The sequence below is a fragment of the Pantherophis guttatus genome, chromosome 3 (genome assembly GCF_059756535.1).
Source record: "Pantherophis guttatus breed Tessera chromosome 3, ASM5975653v1, whole genome shotgun sequence".
In the NCBI taxonomy this organism is placed as follows: Eukaryota; Metazoa; Chordata; class Lepidosauria; order Squamata; family Colubridae; genus Pantherophis; species Pantherophis guttatus.
Genome location: NC_142065.1, coordinates 65,720,883 through 65,737,578, shown reverse-complemented (window position 1 = coordinate 65,737,578; position 16,696 = coordinate 65,720,883). Strand labels below are relative to the sequence as shown.

At 38.6% G+C, this 16,696-nt stretch overlaps 1 protein-coding gene across 2 annotated transcripts in view; it reads right to left on the bottom strand.

Moving 5' to 3' along the window:
• Positions 1–8,864: 8,864 nt before the first annotated feature.
• The window catches only part of PRKAA2 (protein kinase AMP-activated catalytic subunit alpha 2), a 29,167-nt gene continuing 21,335 nt past the window's right edge, over positions 8,865–16,696 (bottom strand). The window contains exons 8-10 of one of the 2 annotated variants that reach the window (XM_034415175.3): positions 13,937–14,063; positions 11,174–11,412; positions 8,865–10,916 (exon numbers count right to left, since the gene is read on the bottom strand). In XM_034415175.3, the coding sequence (XP_034271066.1) occupies positions 11,177–11,412; positions 13,937–14,063 (363 nt within the window). In that variant the 3' untranslated portion in view covers positions 8,865–10,916; positions 11,174–11,176. Of the gene's footprint in view, positions 11,413–13,936; positions 14,064–16,696 lie in introns of both variants that reach the window. The other variant, XM_034415174.3, reaches the window with a different exon arrangement.

Genomic DNA, 16,696 nt, shown 5'->3' with positions numbered 1-16,696 from the left:
CACATACTTAAAAGTGTTTACTGTTTCATTTATTTTTTAAAAAAACCAGAATTGTATCAAAGTGTGAATATTTATCAATATAATGAATACTGCAATCAGAATAAGTTTCCTCTGTGTTGGAAAGTCCTATTTGCTTTAAATCTGCTGTCAAAGGATGGAGACATAGGGCAGGAAATATAAAGGTGAAGTTCCATTGTGAAAACAGATACCTGCCTGAGCAACTTTGATGAGGAACTGGATTTACATTCTTCCATAACAACTTATGATCAGGCAACAGTGTAAAAACTTTGTCCCTACTACTGATGCCTCTCAAATAATTCTCATGATTTTTGTGACCAAGGGAAAAGCGTCATTCTAGATTCTGACTATGCCATCATTGGATATATATCTATATATCTATATATCCAGGCAGTCCTTGTTTGTGACCATTTGCAGTTAAGATGGTAATGAAAAAGTAACTTTACAACCAATCCTCACATTAATGAGCTTCCCGGGGTCCGTAAAGCAAATGAAAGCTGAAGTCGGACCATAATTACACTCACTGTTTCACTTAACAAATTGCCAGTCTCTACTGTGGTCACTAAATGAGGACTACCTATAACAAATTTGAATACCGCACAATTCAATTTAATGCAAATTATAAATTGATAACGTCATGTTATCAGCCAAATGTCAGTTAATGTGATGCTTGTCGAGTCTAGTGCATGGTAAAGCAATTAATTTTCCCAAGAATCACATAAGAAACTGGGACTGTTATGGAGGGCTGCCACTGTGGGCTGGTCAGGGACAGCCAAAGGGTCGGATGTGGCCTGCAGGTTGTAAAATGCCCAAGTGTGGTCTCGTGCAGGCTGGCTGGGGAGTTCTGGGAGTTGACGTCCTCTAGGCTTAAAGTTGCCAAGGTTGGAGACCCCTGGTCTCGCGCATGTACAGTTGCCATTGGGGTTTTAGATGCTAATTGTTGTCATGCAAACTGGAGAAAAGTTTCCATTTCAGGAAAGACCCCCCCTCATGGTACGTTATTGTCCATTAGAAAGCAACAAAAATAAATAAATCCAAAACCACTTAAAAGTAACTGAAAGGTGGTCCAGGTAACAATCTTGTTACCATTTTGGGCATTACCTACTATTTTTAAAATCTTTTACTGTGATATTTCATTAATACACATATATTTTTTTCTTAAAATTTTTCATTTCCACTTTCTATCAAGCTAGAATCAATTGCCCTGTTTTCCTTAAAAATACAGTTCAAATTTAAATAATGCAACAATGACGTTATTGGTCTACTTGTATTAAAGTAAGTCAAAGGGGTCTGAGTCTGTTGTTCAAGTCACTGGGGAAAAAAAGTGTAAAATGAACACAAGCTAACAAAAAAGACTAAGAGCATAGATATTGCACATATTTTTCAAGGTTGTGAATTATAGTATTATGGTTTTTCTTTTTCTGTGAAGAACATTACAACTAGATAAATGTAATGAATCTTGTATTATGTCATTTATCAAATGGACAACATGGACAGGCAGATTTCCACTTATCTTGCTCCAAACAAAGCAAGGCAAAACACGGGTCTCCAACCCCGGTCGTTGGATTGGCAGTGGGCCGCAGCATGCCAGAAACCTGGCCATGCAAACAAGCAAAGACTCATCCGCAGGGTGCAGGCAACACACAAAACCATGCGCCCTCCGGTCCGCCAAAAAACCTCTCTCCATGGAACTGTTCCTGGTGCCCAAAAGGTTGGGGGCATGGGTGAAATGCTACCGGTTCACACCAGTTCGGACAAACCGGTAGTAATAAAAGCTACCAGTTCACCGCAAACCAGTATTTAAAAAAAGCTACCAGTTCGTCTGAACCAGTATTTCCGACAATCAGCTATGCCGCATGATTTATATTCGCTAGAAAGCAGGAAATCCTACTTTCTAACGAATCTAAATTGCGCGGCACAGCAACCCCCCCTCGCTGTTCTACTTATCTTAAGCCTCCTTTTTCTGCGTGCAGCGTATTTAGCACGCATTGTGCATGCACATGCAGCATGTGTTTGCCGTGCACTGCGCATGCATGTGCGCAGCATGCATTTGCCGCGCACTGCGCATGTGCGGGGAGCGAACCGGTGGCAAACCACGGTGGATTTCACCCATGGTTGGGGGCCACTACAATAGGATATACATCCCAACCTATGAGTGCCAATAGGTATACTCAAAGTAGGCAAAAGTGAAGTTTGTCATCAAAAGTTGCAAATATTGCCAGGAAAAAAAAGTGGTTTTCTGCATTTGTTCTTGGTCACGGAATATTATTGTTTTTGCTTTTAATGGCAATTCCCTGGAAGCTTACGTTTTCTCTGAGCACAGTGATGAAAACATAACCACAGTATTTATATTTCTAAAATTTTAAAGTATAAAAGGGCTGAAGAGTTCACATGAGAAGCTCATGTGTTTACTTTTATAATCTGTTTATTGAAGTGCAAATGTCAAGCATGAAGTAATCATCACATGCAATGAGATACAATAAACATTTTTTCACCATAAAAATAGGTACATGAAACTTCAATTATTCTTTTTAATTATAAACCTGAAAAAAATAGTGTGCTTGGGCTGCCTTCTTCTAACTTAAATCAGCTGAACAAAGATCGGTTCAAAACGATCTGGACTACCTCCTCTATAAATAACAGTAAAACATGAAAGCATCAGTGAAACATGAAAACATCATGGGGATATTGACAAATTTTGCTGTGCCTGGTTATGCAAATCCAATGATTTTTCTTATTGCAAGCAATATCTGAGACACAACACTTTGTTTTCTTAATTTTACCAGTTGTTGTTCTTAAAAGCCACTTCTGCTAATTTCTACTTAATACCAGTCATTTTATTTCCCCCTTACTTACCTTTTAAGGAGAAACGGCCCCTTTCCTCCCCCAAACTCCTCTCTGAGTTTGTTTTAACAGTGCTATTTTCCAAAAATACAGTAGTTCCAGGATACAAATATATAGTCTATAGCTTGTATTTTGTACATTGAAGAAAAAAATAGTTCACACTGAAGAAAAAAATAGTGCTAGATATACATACATAGCAGTGTACCTTAATATGTGAAAAAAAATGTGATTTCACTTCAAATTAGGGATGAAATAATACCTGAAGACTGGTAACCATTCAAAAGTTTTATGAGTTTTACAATAATTACTTAGGAAAATGCATAGACAGACATGTCAACTTTTCCAATAAACATTATGTCACATTATTTTAGATTACTTAAGGCAGTTTCAGTAGTAGTTTCAAAGCATTTAGGGAGAACTTAACAGGCAATATTAAAATGCTTAAATTGGTAACTAACTTTTTATTAAATCTGTCAACAAATACAATTATAGATACCAAAAGCAGCATTTCCATTTACCATTCATTTCAAGGTTCACTTTCCAACTTCCTCTAGTTTTCATGAGCAGAATAATGTTTGCAGTGATGGCAGAGTTTATGAACAAACTAAAGATCCAGGGATTTGATGATCAAAAGTCATTTGGATACATATAAGGAAAAGGTTAGTGGAAGGTTTCTTTCTTCCTTTCTCAAAAGCAGCTTTTGTGAGACAAGCTACTTTTGGGGGAAAAACTAATTAATGATTTCCTTTCATAGGAATAGGTTTCTTTGTCAAGTATAGGTAGTCCTTGACTTACAACAGTTCATTTACTGACCATTCAAGATTACAACAGCACTGAAAAAAGTAGCTTATGACCATTTTTCACACCTTACAACCATTGCAGCATCCCCATGATCACGTGATCAAAATTCAGAGGCTTGGCAACTGATTCATGTTTAGGACGGTTGAGAGGTCCTTGGGTTATGCAATCACTTTTCGCGACCTTCTAACAAGCAAAGTCAATGGGAAAGCCAGATTCTCTTAACTACCATGCTACTAATTTAATAACTGCACTGATTCACTGATTCACTTATTCACTGATAACTGTGGCAAGAAAGGGGACAAAATTCACTTAACAAATGTTTCACTTAACAACAGAAATTTTAAAATAGCCCACTTGGATGTGCATTGCCGTTTGAAAGTACTGAGGAAGTGGCATTAACACTATTACTTAAGATAAATTCTGGATAGGAGTGAAAGAGGCGAGGAGAAAAAACGTATTAACATTTTAGCCAAACATATTAATGTTTTAGGTCTACATAGAAAGACTGGTGAATTAGCCATGGGCTTCCTTGATGCAGTGCTTTATGTCAAACATATGAATGTTTATGCTTTGATGGCCACTTTTCAAAAACGGGCTCCTTACAGAAGACCGTATCAAGAGAAGCAGTGCAGCTAGTCAAGAGATCAAAAGTGGAGTGAAGATCAAGTAAAACACCTCTCTGAAGATCTGAATACTCCGATGATCAAGCTCATTCTTCGTTACAGTGTGGTTTCTAAACTGACTGGTAGCACAGTCAGTAAGGTAGTCGAGGTAGTTCTTGACTTACGACCACAATTGAGCCCCAAATGTATGTTGCTAAGTGAGAAATTTGTTAAGTGAGTTTTACAAGCTTTCTTGCTGCATTTGTTAAGTGAATCATTGCGGTTGTTAACTTAGTAACAGGATTGTTAAGTGCATCTGGCTTCCCCATTGACTTTGTTTGTCAGAAGGTTGCAAAAAGGGATCAAGTGACCTCGGGACACTACGACCGTTATAAATGTGAACCAGTTATCAAGCATCCAAATGTAAATCACATGACCCTGGAGATGCTGTAACAGTCATAAGTATGAAAATGGTCACAAGTCACTTTTTCCAGTGCCGTTGTAATTTTGATCAGTCACTCACTAAACAAACTTATAAATTGAAGCCTGTAGAGATTCATAAGTCCTGCCTACTAAAACATACATTAACTACTATTAAGCTAGAACTCATCACGAATAACACTTTGGTTGCACAGCATGATTACAGTAACAAGTGTTGTCACAGGCAAATGTCATCAATTAGGCAAAGTGGTAATAGGCAGTACACTTCAAGTATTTTAAATAACCTGTACCTATGGTAATGAAGGTGATAGACTTTTCTGCAAAATGAGCAAACGTGGTACACATTCTGTCATTTTCAGCTGCTGGTGCAAAAAGGCACAATTGTCTATATTTAACTCATATTCAAAAACAACAACAGCAATGCTACTATTGAAGAAATTAAGATAATGCAGCCGCCATTGGAAAAATTTTCTTGCAAGGAAATTAACCCTACTTAAAATTCAATTTAAGTAGCCTTGTTTGAAATCCGAAACCTAAAGGATTACACCACTATTATCTGTGAATGGAAACTTGTTATATGAGCCACCACTCTCATCGTCTTTACACATTCTGTATTGATTCAAAGGGATGCTGGGCGGGGGGGGGAGGGGGAAGAATTAGTGATTTTCTAACTGGAACATGCCAATAAACCAGTGGTTGAAAATTGCACTTTTCACTTCAACAGTGTAGAAATGCATTTATCCTGTTTGTTGGGGGAAAACAACATCACTATCAATCCTCACTTAAATAGATCGGTAACAGCCACCTGAATCTATACTGAATACCACATTAGCTCTATAGCTCAAGCATTGCCCTTTCAGAAGGCAAAAGGGTAATTCATCTTAATTCTAGCCATCCTTTTGACAATTTAGTAGACGCCTGACATTTGTGTACATCCAAATTCCAAATCCCGACTCCACAATGAAAATGCAATAGTCAGGAGGGTCTTTACACGAGCAAACAAAGATAAATTTCAGTTGGCCGAAAGAGTGTAATTGTGTTGCAATCAATGATGTTTTGTTAAATTTATCTTTCACACATGCGATATTCCTAACTGATACTTATTGAATGAGTCTTACTGGTAATCAAAAAAAGACGTAAAGTGCAACATGAATGTAAAATAATAACGTGGACATTAAGCAATTGCACCTTTTCTGAAAACATCTGCTTCCATCCAGATGGATGAAACATTTTTTAGCAGGGCAGGAAAAATTTACATTCAGCTTAAATCGATAGGGATAATAACCATCCGTTTTATTAATAGAGCTTCTCTTTCCCAGCTTCTTTGCATCTCCACCTTCAACCTTCATTGGGAGCGCAGAGAGTATGTTTTTACTCCTTATGGAGTGTACCTCTGCCTTTCTAGACTTCCAAAATTTTGAGGAAAAATGAAAGTAATTCAAGTATTAGGCATACGGTAGACCAGCGGTGGGGAACTATGGCCCCCTTGTGGACTTCAACTGCCAGGCTGACCCAGGAATTCTGGGAGTTGAAGTCTACAAGTCATAAAGGGGCCATAATGCCCCACCTTTACTGTAGACCTACCTAGCTGTAAATGTCTTGAGACAGCAATTTCCAACTAACCTGGCCTTTGACCTTGCTGGTTGAGAATTCTGGGAGTTTCTGTCTCCACACAACTGAAGAATGCCAGACTGAAATATGACTTGTGATTAAAAGGAAAGCTTGGGGGCACTATGGTTACCATATATGTACTGCATATATGTACTGCAAACAGACACAAGAAAATGCCATTTGCTGCCATGTCAGAGAGATTTTCAGTCCAGCTAGGTAATCCTAGGTATGGGTTTCTTTGTCCCTGCATTAAGTGTTGATGATAGGAGAGGCTGCATACATATCAGTGGTGGGTTGCTACCGGTTCACCCTGGATCGGGTGAATCGGTAGCGGCGGTGGCAGGAGGCTCCGCCTACCCGCACGGGCGTCTCTGCACATGCACAAAAGCTTCTGCGCATGCACAAAAGCGTCATGTGCGCGCATCAGCATCTGCGCGCCCACAAGCAAACTGGTAGCGACCGAAATTGAAACCCACTACTGATACATATATTTATGTAAGAGCAAAAAGCATAATCAGACAGCATTCCTGAAATTCTAAATCCATATATCTTCATACTTAGAGGCCCATTTACACAGCCTTTCATGTTACAGGTAGTCCTTGTCCTACAAGTTACAAGAGCACTGAAAAAAGTGACTTATGACCATTTTTCATACTTATGATCATTGCAACATCCCCATGGTCACATGATCAAATTTTAGACACTTGGCAACTGACTCATATTTTTGACGGTTGCAATGTCCTGGGGTCATGGGATCACTTTTTGCAACCTCCTGACAAGCAAAGTCAATGGAGAAACCAGATTCACTTAACAATCTTGTTACTATCTTAACAACTTCAGTAATTCATTTAACAACTGTAGCAAGAACGGTCGTAAAATGGGCCAAAATTCACTTAACAACTGTCTTGCTTAGCAACAGAAATTTTGGAGTCAATTGTGGTCATAAGTCAAGGACAATTTGTACCTACATCCATGTTCAGCAAAACAGTGACTATACTTGCTATTCCTTTAATTGTATCAAAATTCATTATATGAAGGAAATCCTGTAAAATCAATATCCTCCAACAGGTAAAAAAAAACATGGGCATCTCAACAGTCATTTTAACAGATAAATGACTGTTGAGGCCATATCAAAAAATGAGAAAAGTTCAATTTTTGAATTATTTGGAAAGGCTTCATGCAAAGTTATTTGGCTAAAATTATTTTCCCATTTTGCCTAAAATAATGTTTTGACTCCATCATAGTTTATACCTACTAGATTTCAGCCTGTTATTTTTAATTCAACCTCAATTTATCAATTTATTAATATCAAGTATTATTAATATCTAGTATTAATAAATATTACCAATAGCTATTGTAAAATTAAAGCGTAGCTATTATGAGAACGAAGCATAAATAAAAACTGAAATAATGAACTACTACAGCATCTACAAAGTTTCACCCTCATGTTCAAAGAATACTACCATTTCCAGTAATAAAGTGCTTTGTTACTACACATTTAGTAAACATGATGCCTTGAGATAGCCTAAAGAAAATGAACACTAAACATAAGTCATTCCTGCTTTATCTGTACCTCAGCAAAGTCACAGGCAGTTAAGCTTTAGAAGTACACAAAAGCCCTGAGGTCTGGAACACACTGTCAAATTCATATTCCAGTTCTCATGAAATAGTATTTTAAAAGGATGCTGTCAGTACTAAAAAGGCAAAAATGTTTTCCTACTGAAGGGGAAAATGACAAAGCTTTACTCACAAAAAAGCATATCTGAAATCTAGAATTCAACAAACTCGTTATGTTTCAAAGTAATTAGTGATTAATGCCCATTAATATGTTACTTTTAAAAATGTACTGCGGACAATTTCAACACAACAGTTACATGTGATTCCCTTATGACAGATATTCTAGCCAATTTAGATAATGCCATAACTTTAAACTGCTGTACTTGTGGACTTTAAAAAGATGGAGGTTTTTGTGATTTTTTGTGATTAATAAAAATGACACAGGTCAAAATGTCACGTTTTCTGTTTATCATTGTAAAAAAAACACATCAAGACCAATGTTATGCATTCATGATGGAGCATGTCATCACCCAAGACAACTCTGGGCTGACTTTTGATTATGCACAAAGACTCGCTGAAAAAATATTCACTGCAGTGTCATTTACTGGCAATATCAAATTGGTTCTAATGCATCTCCGTTGCACAACTTTTGGCTCCATAAATTATTCTCAAATTCTGGGGATGAAGGGATGCTAGAGCCAACACAAACATTGAGATGCATATCATTTTTTTTTTTGTCCTGTGTTAGAATGTCCCTAATGATCTGGAAGTGGCAAATCAGAAATGAAGATTAAAAAACAACAAAAATGGGCATTAGTAATTGAAAGAGATTGATGATTTGAACAAAGGGTGAATTGGGAAACATCCTTGTCTGTGAAAAATCTCAAATGCATCCACTTCCACAACTGGCTTCTGCAGCAGTGCCAAAAATGCTCCCTTTGGATCAATGTTTAAAACTAAAACAAAAAGACTCCCCCATCTTTTTTTAAGAAGGATAGATTAAATATTTTGGATAGCAATGCTCTATGTTCTTATTTAAACCTAAGTCTATCCAAAGACAGTGAGATTTATTTTCTGAACAGACACGTACAGCAGGGGTTCCTCAACCCACTGTCCAGGGACCAGCATCCGTCTGCGGCATTCCAGCAACCAGTTCGCGCAAAGAAGCAACGCCCCTTCCGCGGCAGCATGTAAATCCACGCCCCCTCTGGTCCATGAAAAATCCTCTCTCCACAGAACCGGTCCCTGGTGCCCAAAAGTTTGGGGGCTGCTAACATACAGGATTACCCTACAAGTGAACGAAATATGCTGTGTGTGTAAGTAAACTTTTCTTCTCAAAACCTGCCTAAAATGAGCACCTAGCGAATATTGTTACAGACAACTAAAGCTACAGAGGCATTTAAATACTAATTAGCTTTTGAAGCAAGAAAAACTTGTCTTAAGTGCCCTGTTCTTTTTTTCACTTGAGCCTTTTCTTGACTGCGGCTAATGTTCTCTGCTACCCTCTTGTCTGAAAAGCATGGCTAGCCTGTAATTACCTTGCTTTATCAGTTTATTAGCCTTTTTTCTGAAAGAGAACATTACTAAAGGAACTCACCCCTGAAGGAAAACATTTTTTTTTCTTCCTTTCCCCACAATTCTGAATTTTATATTGTAGCTATAGACGTTTTGATCTGTTGCTGCCATGAGATTAATAAATATTGCTAATTTAAATATGCAAACCCAGCATTTTGATATATTCGATGCAAAAACGCGGCCTGAAATGATTGATGGGAGAACTAATAATGAGATAAAAAGCAGAGTGCAAATTTTGTTTATGAGATATAGTAGGTGGTCTGAATCTAACAAACGCTGGATGATGAACAGCAGAAAGGGCAAAGTGGTTATGAAAGGCTGCAGTGAAAAGAATTCCTTCAATGAAAACGGAAACTCCTTAATAAAAAAAAAAACTTTAATTAAAACTGGGGAAATGTTGCTGCTGGATAGCTTGCAAAAAGAACTGGTAACCCTGACTACCATCCACCACTCAAAAGAATTGTATTGAAGTGATTTCTGAATTTGAATGGTTTTCAACATCTAGGTTTGGGGGATTTCACATATTGAATCATTTAGTTTGATTCATCTCTGAGGACATTTTTCTACTGGGGTGAAAAACAGGTATGATGTACAATCCAGCATCAACAAAAATTTAATAAAAATGTGTTGAGATCAGGAAGAGGTTACTTATTAAGAACTGAAGTAAGAGATGTCTCTGCATTATTTGTCACTTGCTACCTCTAATAAATGCAGTTGCTTTATTTAATTTTACCACAATGTCACAAGAATCGCTTTATAATGAATAATCTAATCTCAGATTTGGAGACCTCTGATGCTCCAGGTGCTTACTTCTAGATCTCTGCTCTCGAGTCAGCAAGTCTTGAATCCTGTTCTACACTACTTAGGAGGTAGACTGCAATAATTATTTCAGATGAATCCATGAGTAGGATATAAAAGCATATTGACTTCCATGCATTCCGAAAGCATTTCTATAGAAGAAAATATATATATATGAAGCTTGGCCAAAATCATAATATATTTCCAAACTTAAATATCTAGGTCTAAATTATAATTATTTAAAATCTGATATTAAAAAAATTCAAAATTGCACTTCTCTCTGAACTACAGTCCTACCCTAAGGGTGATTTTTGCATGTTATAATACGTGGAAGAACAGCAGAGACAACCTTTTCTTCCATGAGCATAAATCTAAATTAATTCTATCTAGGATTCTATTGCTTTTGTTTTCTAAAGTAAGTTTTATTTTTTTTTAAAAAAAAAGCCTTTTGATGGTCAAGTTTTCAGGAATATTATTGCACTGTTCATTCAACGTGGCATGAATGTGATGGATTCTTCAATTGTAGAGTTTTTCAGATTTTTGACAGCAGTGCAGCATCTGATTTTGAGTGGCAGCTAGTAGAGTCCAACAGCTACCAGCTGTTGGCTGAAGTCTTCAGTCTTCACCTCTGTTAAGCACTAACTCCACTGGTCATCATTTCTACCATACCTATGAAATAACACCAACAATCCCAAATTCAATGGCAAAAATACAGCAAAATCTGCAGATAGACTTACCTAAAATGAACACCTTCGTCTTCTCTCCTAAATACCGTATATAAAGTAATTTCTGGGTACAGAATCTGATATTTGTAAGTTCAAAATGAGGCTTTCTTTGCCACAGGCCATGCCCTCCTGACTCAGCCTTGAGGACAGGGTTTACCAAGGCCTATGCTCACCCACTGAAATCAAGCCTCTGAATTATACCTGTCAGCCAGCCAGAGCCATAATGAGACTGGCACACATTTCAAAGAAATCCAGTGTATGGCTCCCAAGGCGTGGTGTCACAGAGGACATGCTCCCAGTCAAAGAGCCAGTAGGAGACCCGGGAAGTGACTGGCAATCACCAGTGGAGGAGTCAAGACTTAGTCTTGGTCTGTGCAAACGAGCTGCTGAGCTTGAGCGTTGAGGTGTAGAAGAACCCGATCTTTGTTCCACGACATCATCTTGAAAATACAGAGAAATGATTTAAAACAACTTCTTGAGCTCGCAAGAGGCTAAAATTCCCTTCTACTCTTTCGTTTTACTCCTGGCTTAGCTTTTATGATGGTGGACAATTCACCTAACAAAAGCTAGTTTGAAGAATAGACTGAGGTAAACTTCTGCTCTTATTTTATACCTCCTCTTCCCACTTTTCATCATCACCCTCCTCCTCCTCATTTCCATGAAATGGAAGCTGCTTCTACAAGCGGCCTCCTACGCAATCTCCAGACTTCTCAGACCATGTGTCAATAAGGTAAAGGTTCCCCTCGCACATATGTGCTAGTCATTCCCGACTCTAGGAGGTGGTGTTCATCTCCATTTCAAAGCCGAAGAGCCAGCTCTGTCCGAAGATGTCTCCGTGGTCATGTGGCCAGCATGACTAAACGCCAAAGGCACATGGAACACTGTTATTTTCCACCAAAGGTGGTCCCTATTTTTGTACTTGCATTTTTTACGTGCTTTCGAACTGCTAGGTTGGCAGAAGCTGGGTCAAGTAACGGGAGCTCACCCCGTTAAGTGGCGCTAGGGATTCAAACCGCTGAACTGCCGACCTTTCGATCGACAAGCTAAGCATCTTAGCCATTGAGCCACCGCGTCCCTTATGTGTCAATAGTCTCATGTAATTCCCCATTCCTCTCCACAAGTCCTAGACTTCTGATGCCTTCTTGGGAGAAGAAGAAGGAGCTGTTCTGCCATAACTTCTATTCTACAAGAGTAACACGAGAAGACGTTTTTAACTGTATTGCTGCACTTATTTCTTTCAAGTCACGCTTTTCTTCAAACATTTCACCATAATTATGCCGCTTTTATGCTCTTCACTATTCTAGATTTTTACCAAACCCTTTCCCTTCCTTTTAACTTAAATGGCTTGTAGCTGTCTTCAAAACTACTGACAGCTATTTCAACTTCAGTCCCATTGGTCTCAAGCAAAATGTTACATGTCCAAGAATAAAATCTTACATGCATATTCCATGAAGTTCAGAAAGTGTCACTATGAGATAAATCCGTGTCTTTCAAACTAGGCAGCTTTAAGAAGTGTGGATTTTAATTCCCAGAATTCACCAGCCAGAATGCTGGGTTGCCCAGTTGCCAAGTTTGAAAAATACTGAGATAACTAATTTAAGACTTTGATTTTGCTAAGACCTTTAATTTATAAATAGAAATTGGACTGAATTTTTAACAAATTTTGATCACTAGTTTACAAATCTGGGAAAGCAGTGTGTCAATCTTTTATGAAACAATTTTATGAACAAACTGCATGCATATACATTTCTTTAATTCCGTTTAGCATCTAGAATTTAGACTTCCCACCCAGAGGTGGGTTTCAGCAGGTTCTGACCAGTTCTGGAGAACCGGTAGTGGAAATTTTGAGTAGTTCGGAGAACCGGTAAATACCACCTCTGACTGGCCCCGCCCGCATCTATTCTCTGCCTCCCGAGTCCCAGCTGATCGGGAGGAAATGGGGATTTTGCAGTAACCTTCCCCTGGATTGGTGAGGGAATGGAGATTTTACGGTATCCTTCCCCTGGAATGGGGTGGGAATGGAGATTTTACAGTATCCTTCCCATGCCATGCCTACCAAGCCACGCCCACCAAGCCATGCCATGCCGACCAAGCCACGCTTACAGAACTGGTAGTAAAATTTTTTGAATCCCACCACTGATCCCACTGCATCCAAGAAAGGGAGGGGGAGAAATACGCACAATCTCTGACCTCTGAGTTTTTCGCTGTGCCCCCAAGACCCTGCTCTTCCGACAGGCAGGGCTATCTTTGTAAAGGAGTTTTAAATTCAGAGTTTTAAATTTTTGGGTTTTTAACAAATCTTGGCCGTAAATGTAATAATTTTAATAATTTTTAAATTTAATTGGGATTTGTATTGTGTTTTTTACTTGGCTGTGCACCGCCCCGAGTCCTTCGGGAGAGGGGCGGTATAGAAATAAAATTATCTATCTATCTATCTATCTATCTATCTATCTATCTATCTATCTATCTATCATCTATCTATCTATGAAGAGGTAAAAAGAAAACCAAGGAATTTGCAGATAATGGTTTTTGGAGATAATGAACTAAAAGTGATACTAATGATATGGTTTCAACATGTAGAAATAAGAATAATGGAATCATCTGGGTGGGGGTGGGGAGGAAATTCATCGCTTTTGGAGAAAATGCTATTAGGAGTTCAGAAATGGTCTGTGATCAGAAAAGGCAAGAATATTTCCTGCTGAGGGATTATTGTGAATTTTGCAAGAAGCAGAAATCTTTCTTTTTACCCATGTGTGTCATTAATCTGTCACAGTTAACACTAAGCGATGACAAATGGACTGAAGAAGTGTTGCTAAACAACAATTGTTCTGACTAGCAGAATCATAAAGTAGATATAAAGTGTGATGGGGGGGAAAGAGAAGATGGAGCTGTTTGGGGTTTGGTTTTGGGTTTTTTTAGTCTTCCTTCAAGCTTGGGAGCATTTGTTCAGAATTTCCCACCTACCATCGATGCTTTTAAAGTCCAACAGATAGCTGCGATTGTCCACCTGGTACAGCTGCAAACTCATTTTCACATAATTTCCTGTAACTGGATTCTTTCTACGCACTCGAAGGTGATAGGCATTCACCACCTAAAACAGATAATTACCATTTGAGAAAAACATAATTATGGAAAAGGAAAAAGAATGTAAATTTCATATTTCAAAAAATAATTTTGCATAAAACAAAGGAATGTAATCTCAGACGTTTATCTTCTGTAATAAATCCAGTTCAATTCAGTGGGATATACCTTTCAGGAAACTGAAAAAAATGCATCTTAACTAGTTTAATCTCAGTATTGCAGTTTGAGAAAAAAATATGAATAGGGTTTTCCACAATTCTGCAAAAAAAACTATCAATAACATTTCCTTACAGATGTTTTATAAAAGTCTCTTAAACCCTCTTAGAACCCACTTTTGGGTTTTTATTGCTAATATTTTCTATTTTAGGCACTGCTAGTATATAATGAAAGTTGGTTGAGAAAGATAAATTATTTATTCTATGTGAAAATTCTCCAAACAGCTTGCTTAATTATAGTTTTGTTCATACTGGAACTTTAGCATGTTGCTACTCTGTATTAAGATAAAAGTTATCGGGAGTTGGGTGTTTTAGAAATTTGATAGAGATAAATTAGACAGACAGACAAGAGATAGAAGAGAGTGAGAGAGAGAGAAGGAGGAAGGGAGAGAGAGGGAGAATCCCAAAGGTGATTTTTTTAGGAGGCAACTGGACTTTCTGGTTTTTCTTTGAAGATGTTTCACTTTTCATCCAAGAAGCTTCTTCAGCTCTGAAAGAAAGAAAAAGAACGAAAAACAAAAAAGATCGAAAGCACATCAAGGAAGCCCTCAGAACATGTGTCTATCTCAATGGGCCTGGTGGCGCAGCTGGCTAATAGCCTGTTATTAACATTCAGCTGCCTGCAATTACTGCAAGTTCGAATCTCCCCAGGCTCAAGGTTGACTCAGCCTTCCATCCTTTCTAAGGTAGGTAAATTGAGGACCCAGTTTGTGGGGGCAATAAGCTGACTTTGTATAAATATACAAAAGTATGAAGGCTACTGCTTAATGCATTGTAAGCCGCCCTGAGTCACCGGAGAAGGGCGGCATATAAATCAAAATTAAAAAAAAAAAAGTGGGCCTTCATAAAATCACACACACACAAAAAGACCCTACAGAAGCTCCTTCATAATACGTTGCAGGCATATTGGAAAAGCTCAGGAGGATCTTCAGCCAATATAACATACTGTATTGTGCACTTCAAACCCAAGAATACACTAAGGCAGAAACTTGTCCACCCCAAAGATAAAATGCTCAGACACAAACTGAGCAACATCATATATGCAGTACAATGCAGTGAGCCATGTGCAGATCTGTACATTGGGGAAACAAAACAACCACTTCATAAACACATAGGAGAACAAACACATCAGGACTAGATTCAGCAGTCCACCTGCATTTCAGAGACAAAGGCCACTCTTTTGAAGGCAGCAAAGTCCACATTTTGGACAGAGAGGACTGCCTGGTTTGAAAGAGGGGTCAAAGAAACCATCTGTGTCAAAACTGAACAGCCCTCTCCCAACAGAGGGGGTGGGATACGACATCATCTATCTCCCGTCTACAACACAGTCATTTCAACAGTTCCAAGAAGGCTCCACACCCATTTGCACCACTCAGGTCACAGATAAATCTCCAGGTGACCTTAACGACTAGCTAAAAGAATGCAAAGGACCAGCTGTCTGCAAGGAGTATAAATCTTTCCATTACCCACCATCTAGTCAGAGCTGAAGAAGTTTCTTGGATGAGAAGCGAAACGTCTTCAAAGAAAAACCAGAAAGTCCAGTTGCCTCCTGAAAAACCACCTTTGGGACAACCATGACCTGAATGACTGAGAATCTCCGTAGACAGAAAGAGAGAATAAATAAAAAGTTAAGCTTTCCTGAACAGATTATGGATTCTAAGACTTAACTCTCTAGGAAGAAAAACTGTATACCAAAATATAAAATATTATTTGGGGGCAGTCAATGCATGCTATTAAATAATATTCTATAGGGGAGAAAGTCAGGATGAACAGAAATAAAAAAATATACTGCCTCTGTTCGGGCTCTTTGTCCATGAGATTTTAATCAATTAGACAGTGTTTATGTTCAAGCTTTATTCCCATGTGATACATGATACATATAATTTTCAACATATAAACAGCCTGATTCTTCATCTGTGGTTTTCAAGGAACATATATAAAAACTATAGAAAAGGGATTCCTTTCCATTGTGTTTATCAGGCAGTGGAACACAAGTGCTAGTCTTTACTAGCCATCTCCTCTGCAGAAGAAAATGCGATGGTTGGAAATCCGGATCAGCTGCTAAGTGCCCAGATTGCGATTGTGTGACCTTCGAGGTGCTCCGATGGTCAGAATTTTGAGGACCGGCTGTGAGTATTACTCGTTTAATGCTGTTGCAAGTTTAAATGGTCACCGAATGAGTGATTGTTAAATAAGGATCACATATATTTAACCATTCAGAACAAGGGATAAGCTTGGCACAGTGGCTGCAGCGGGTGTGTGAAAATGAGACGTGCCCAGCCTCTGCCGCCTGCCCTGCCCAACACCGCTAACCCGATTGTCCCGAACACACCCGCCGCCACCAAACAGCCCATGGCGGCAGCAGCGGGTGCTGTGAAAATGGAATGCACTTGGCCTCTGCTGCTGCCCGCCCAATCCCTGAATGGCC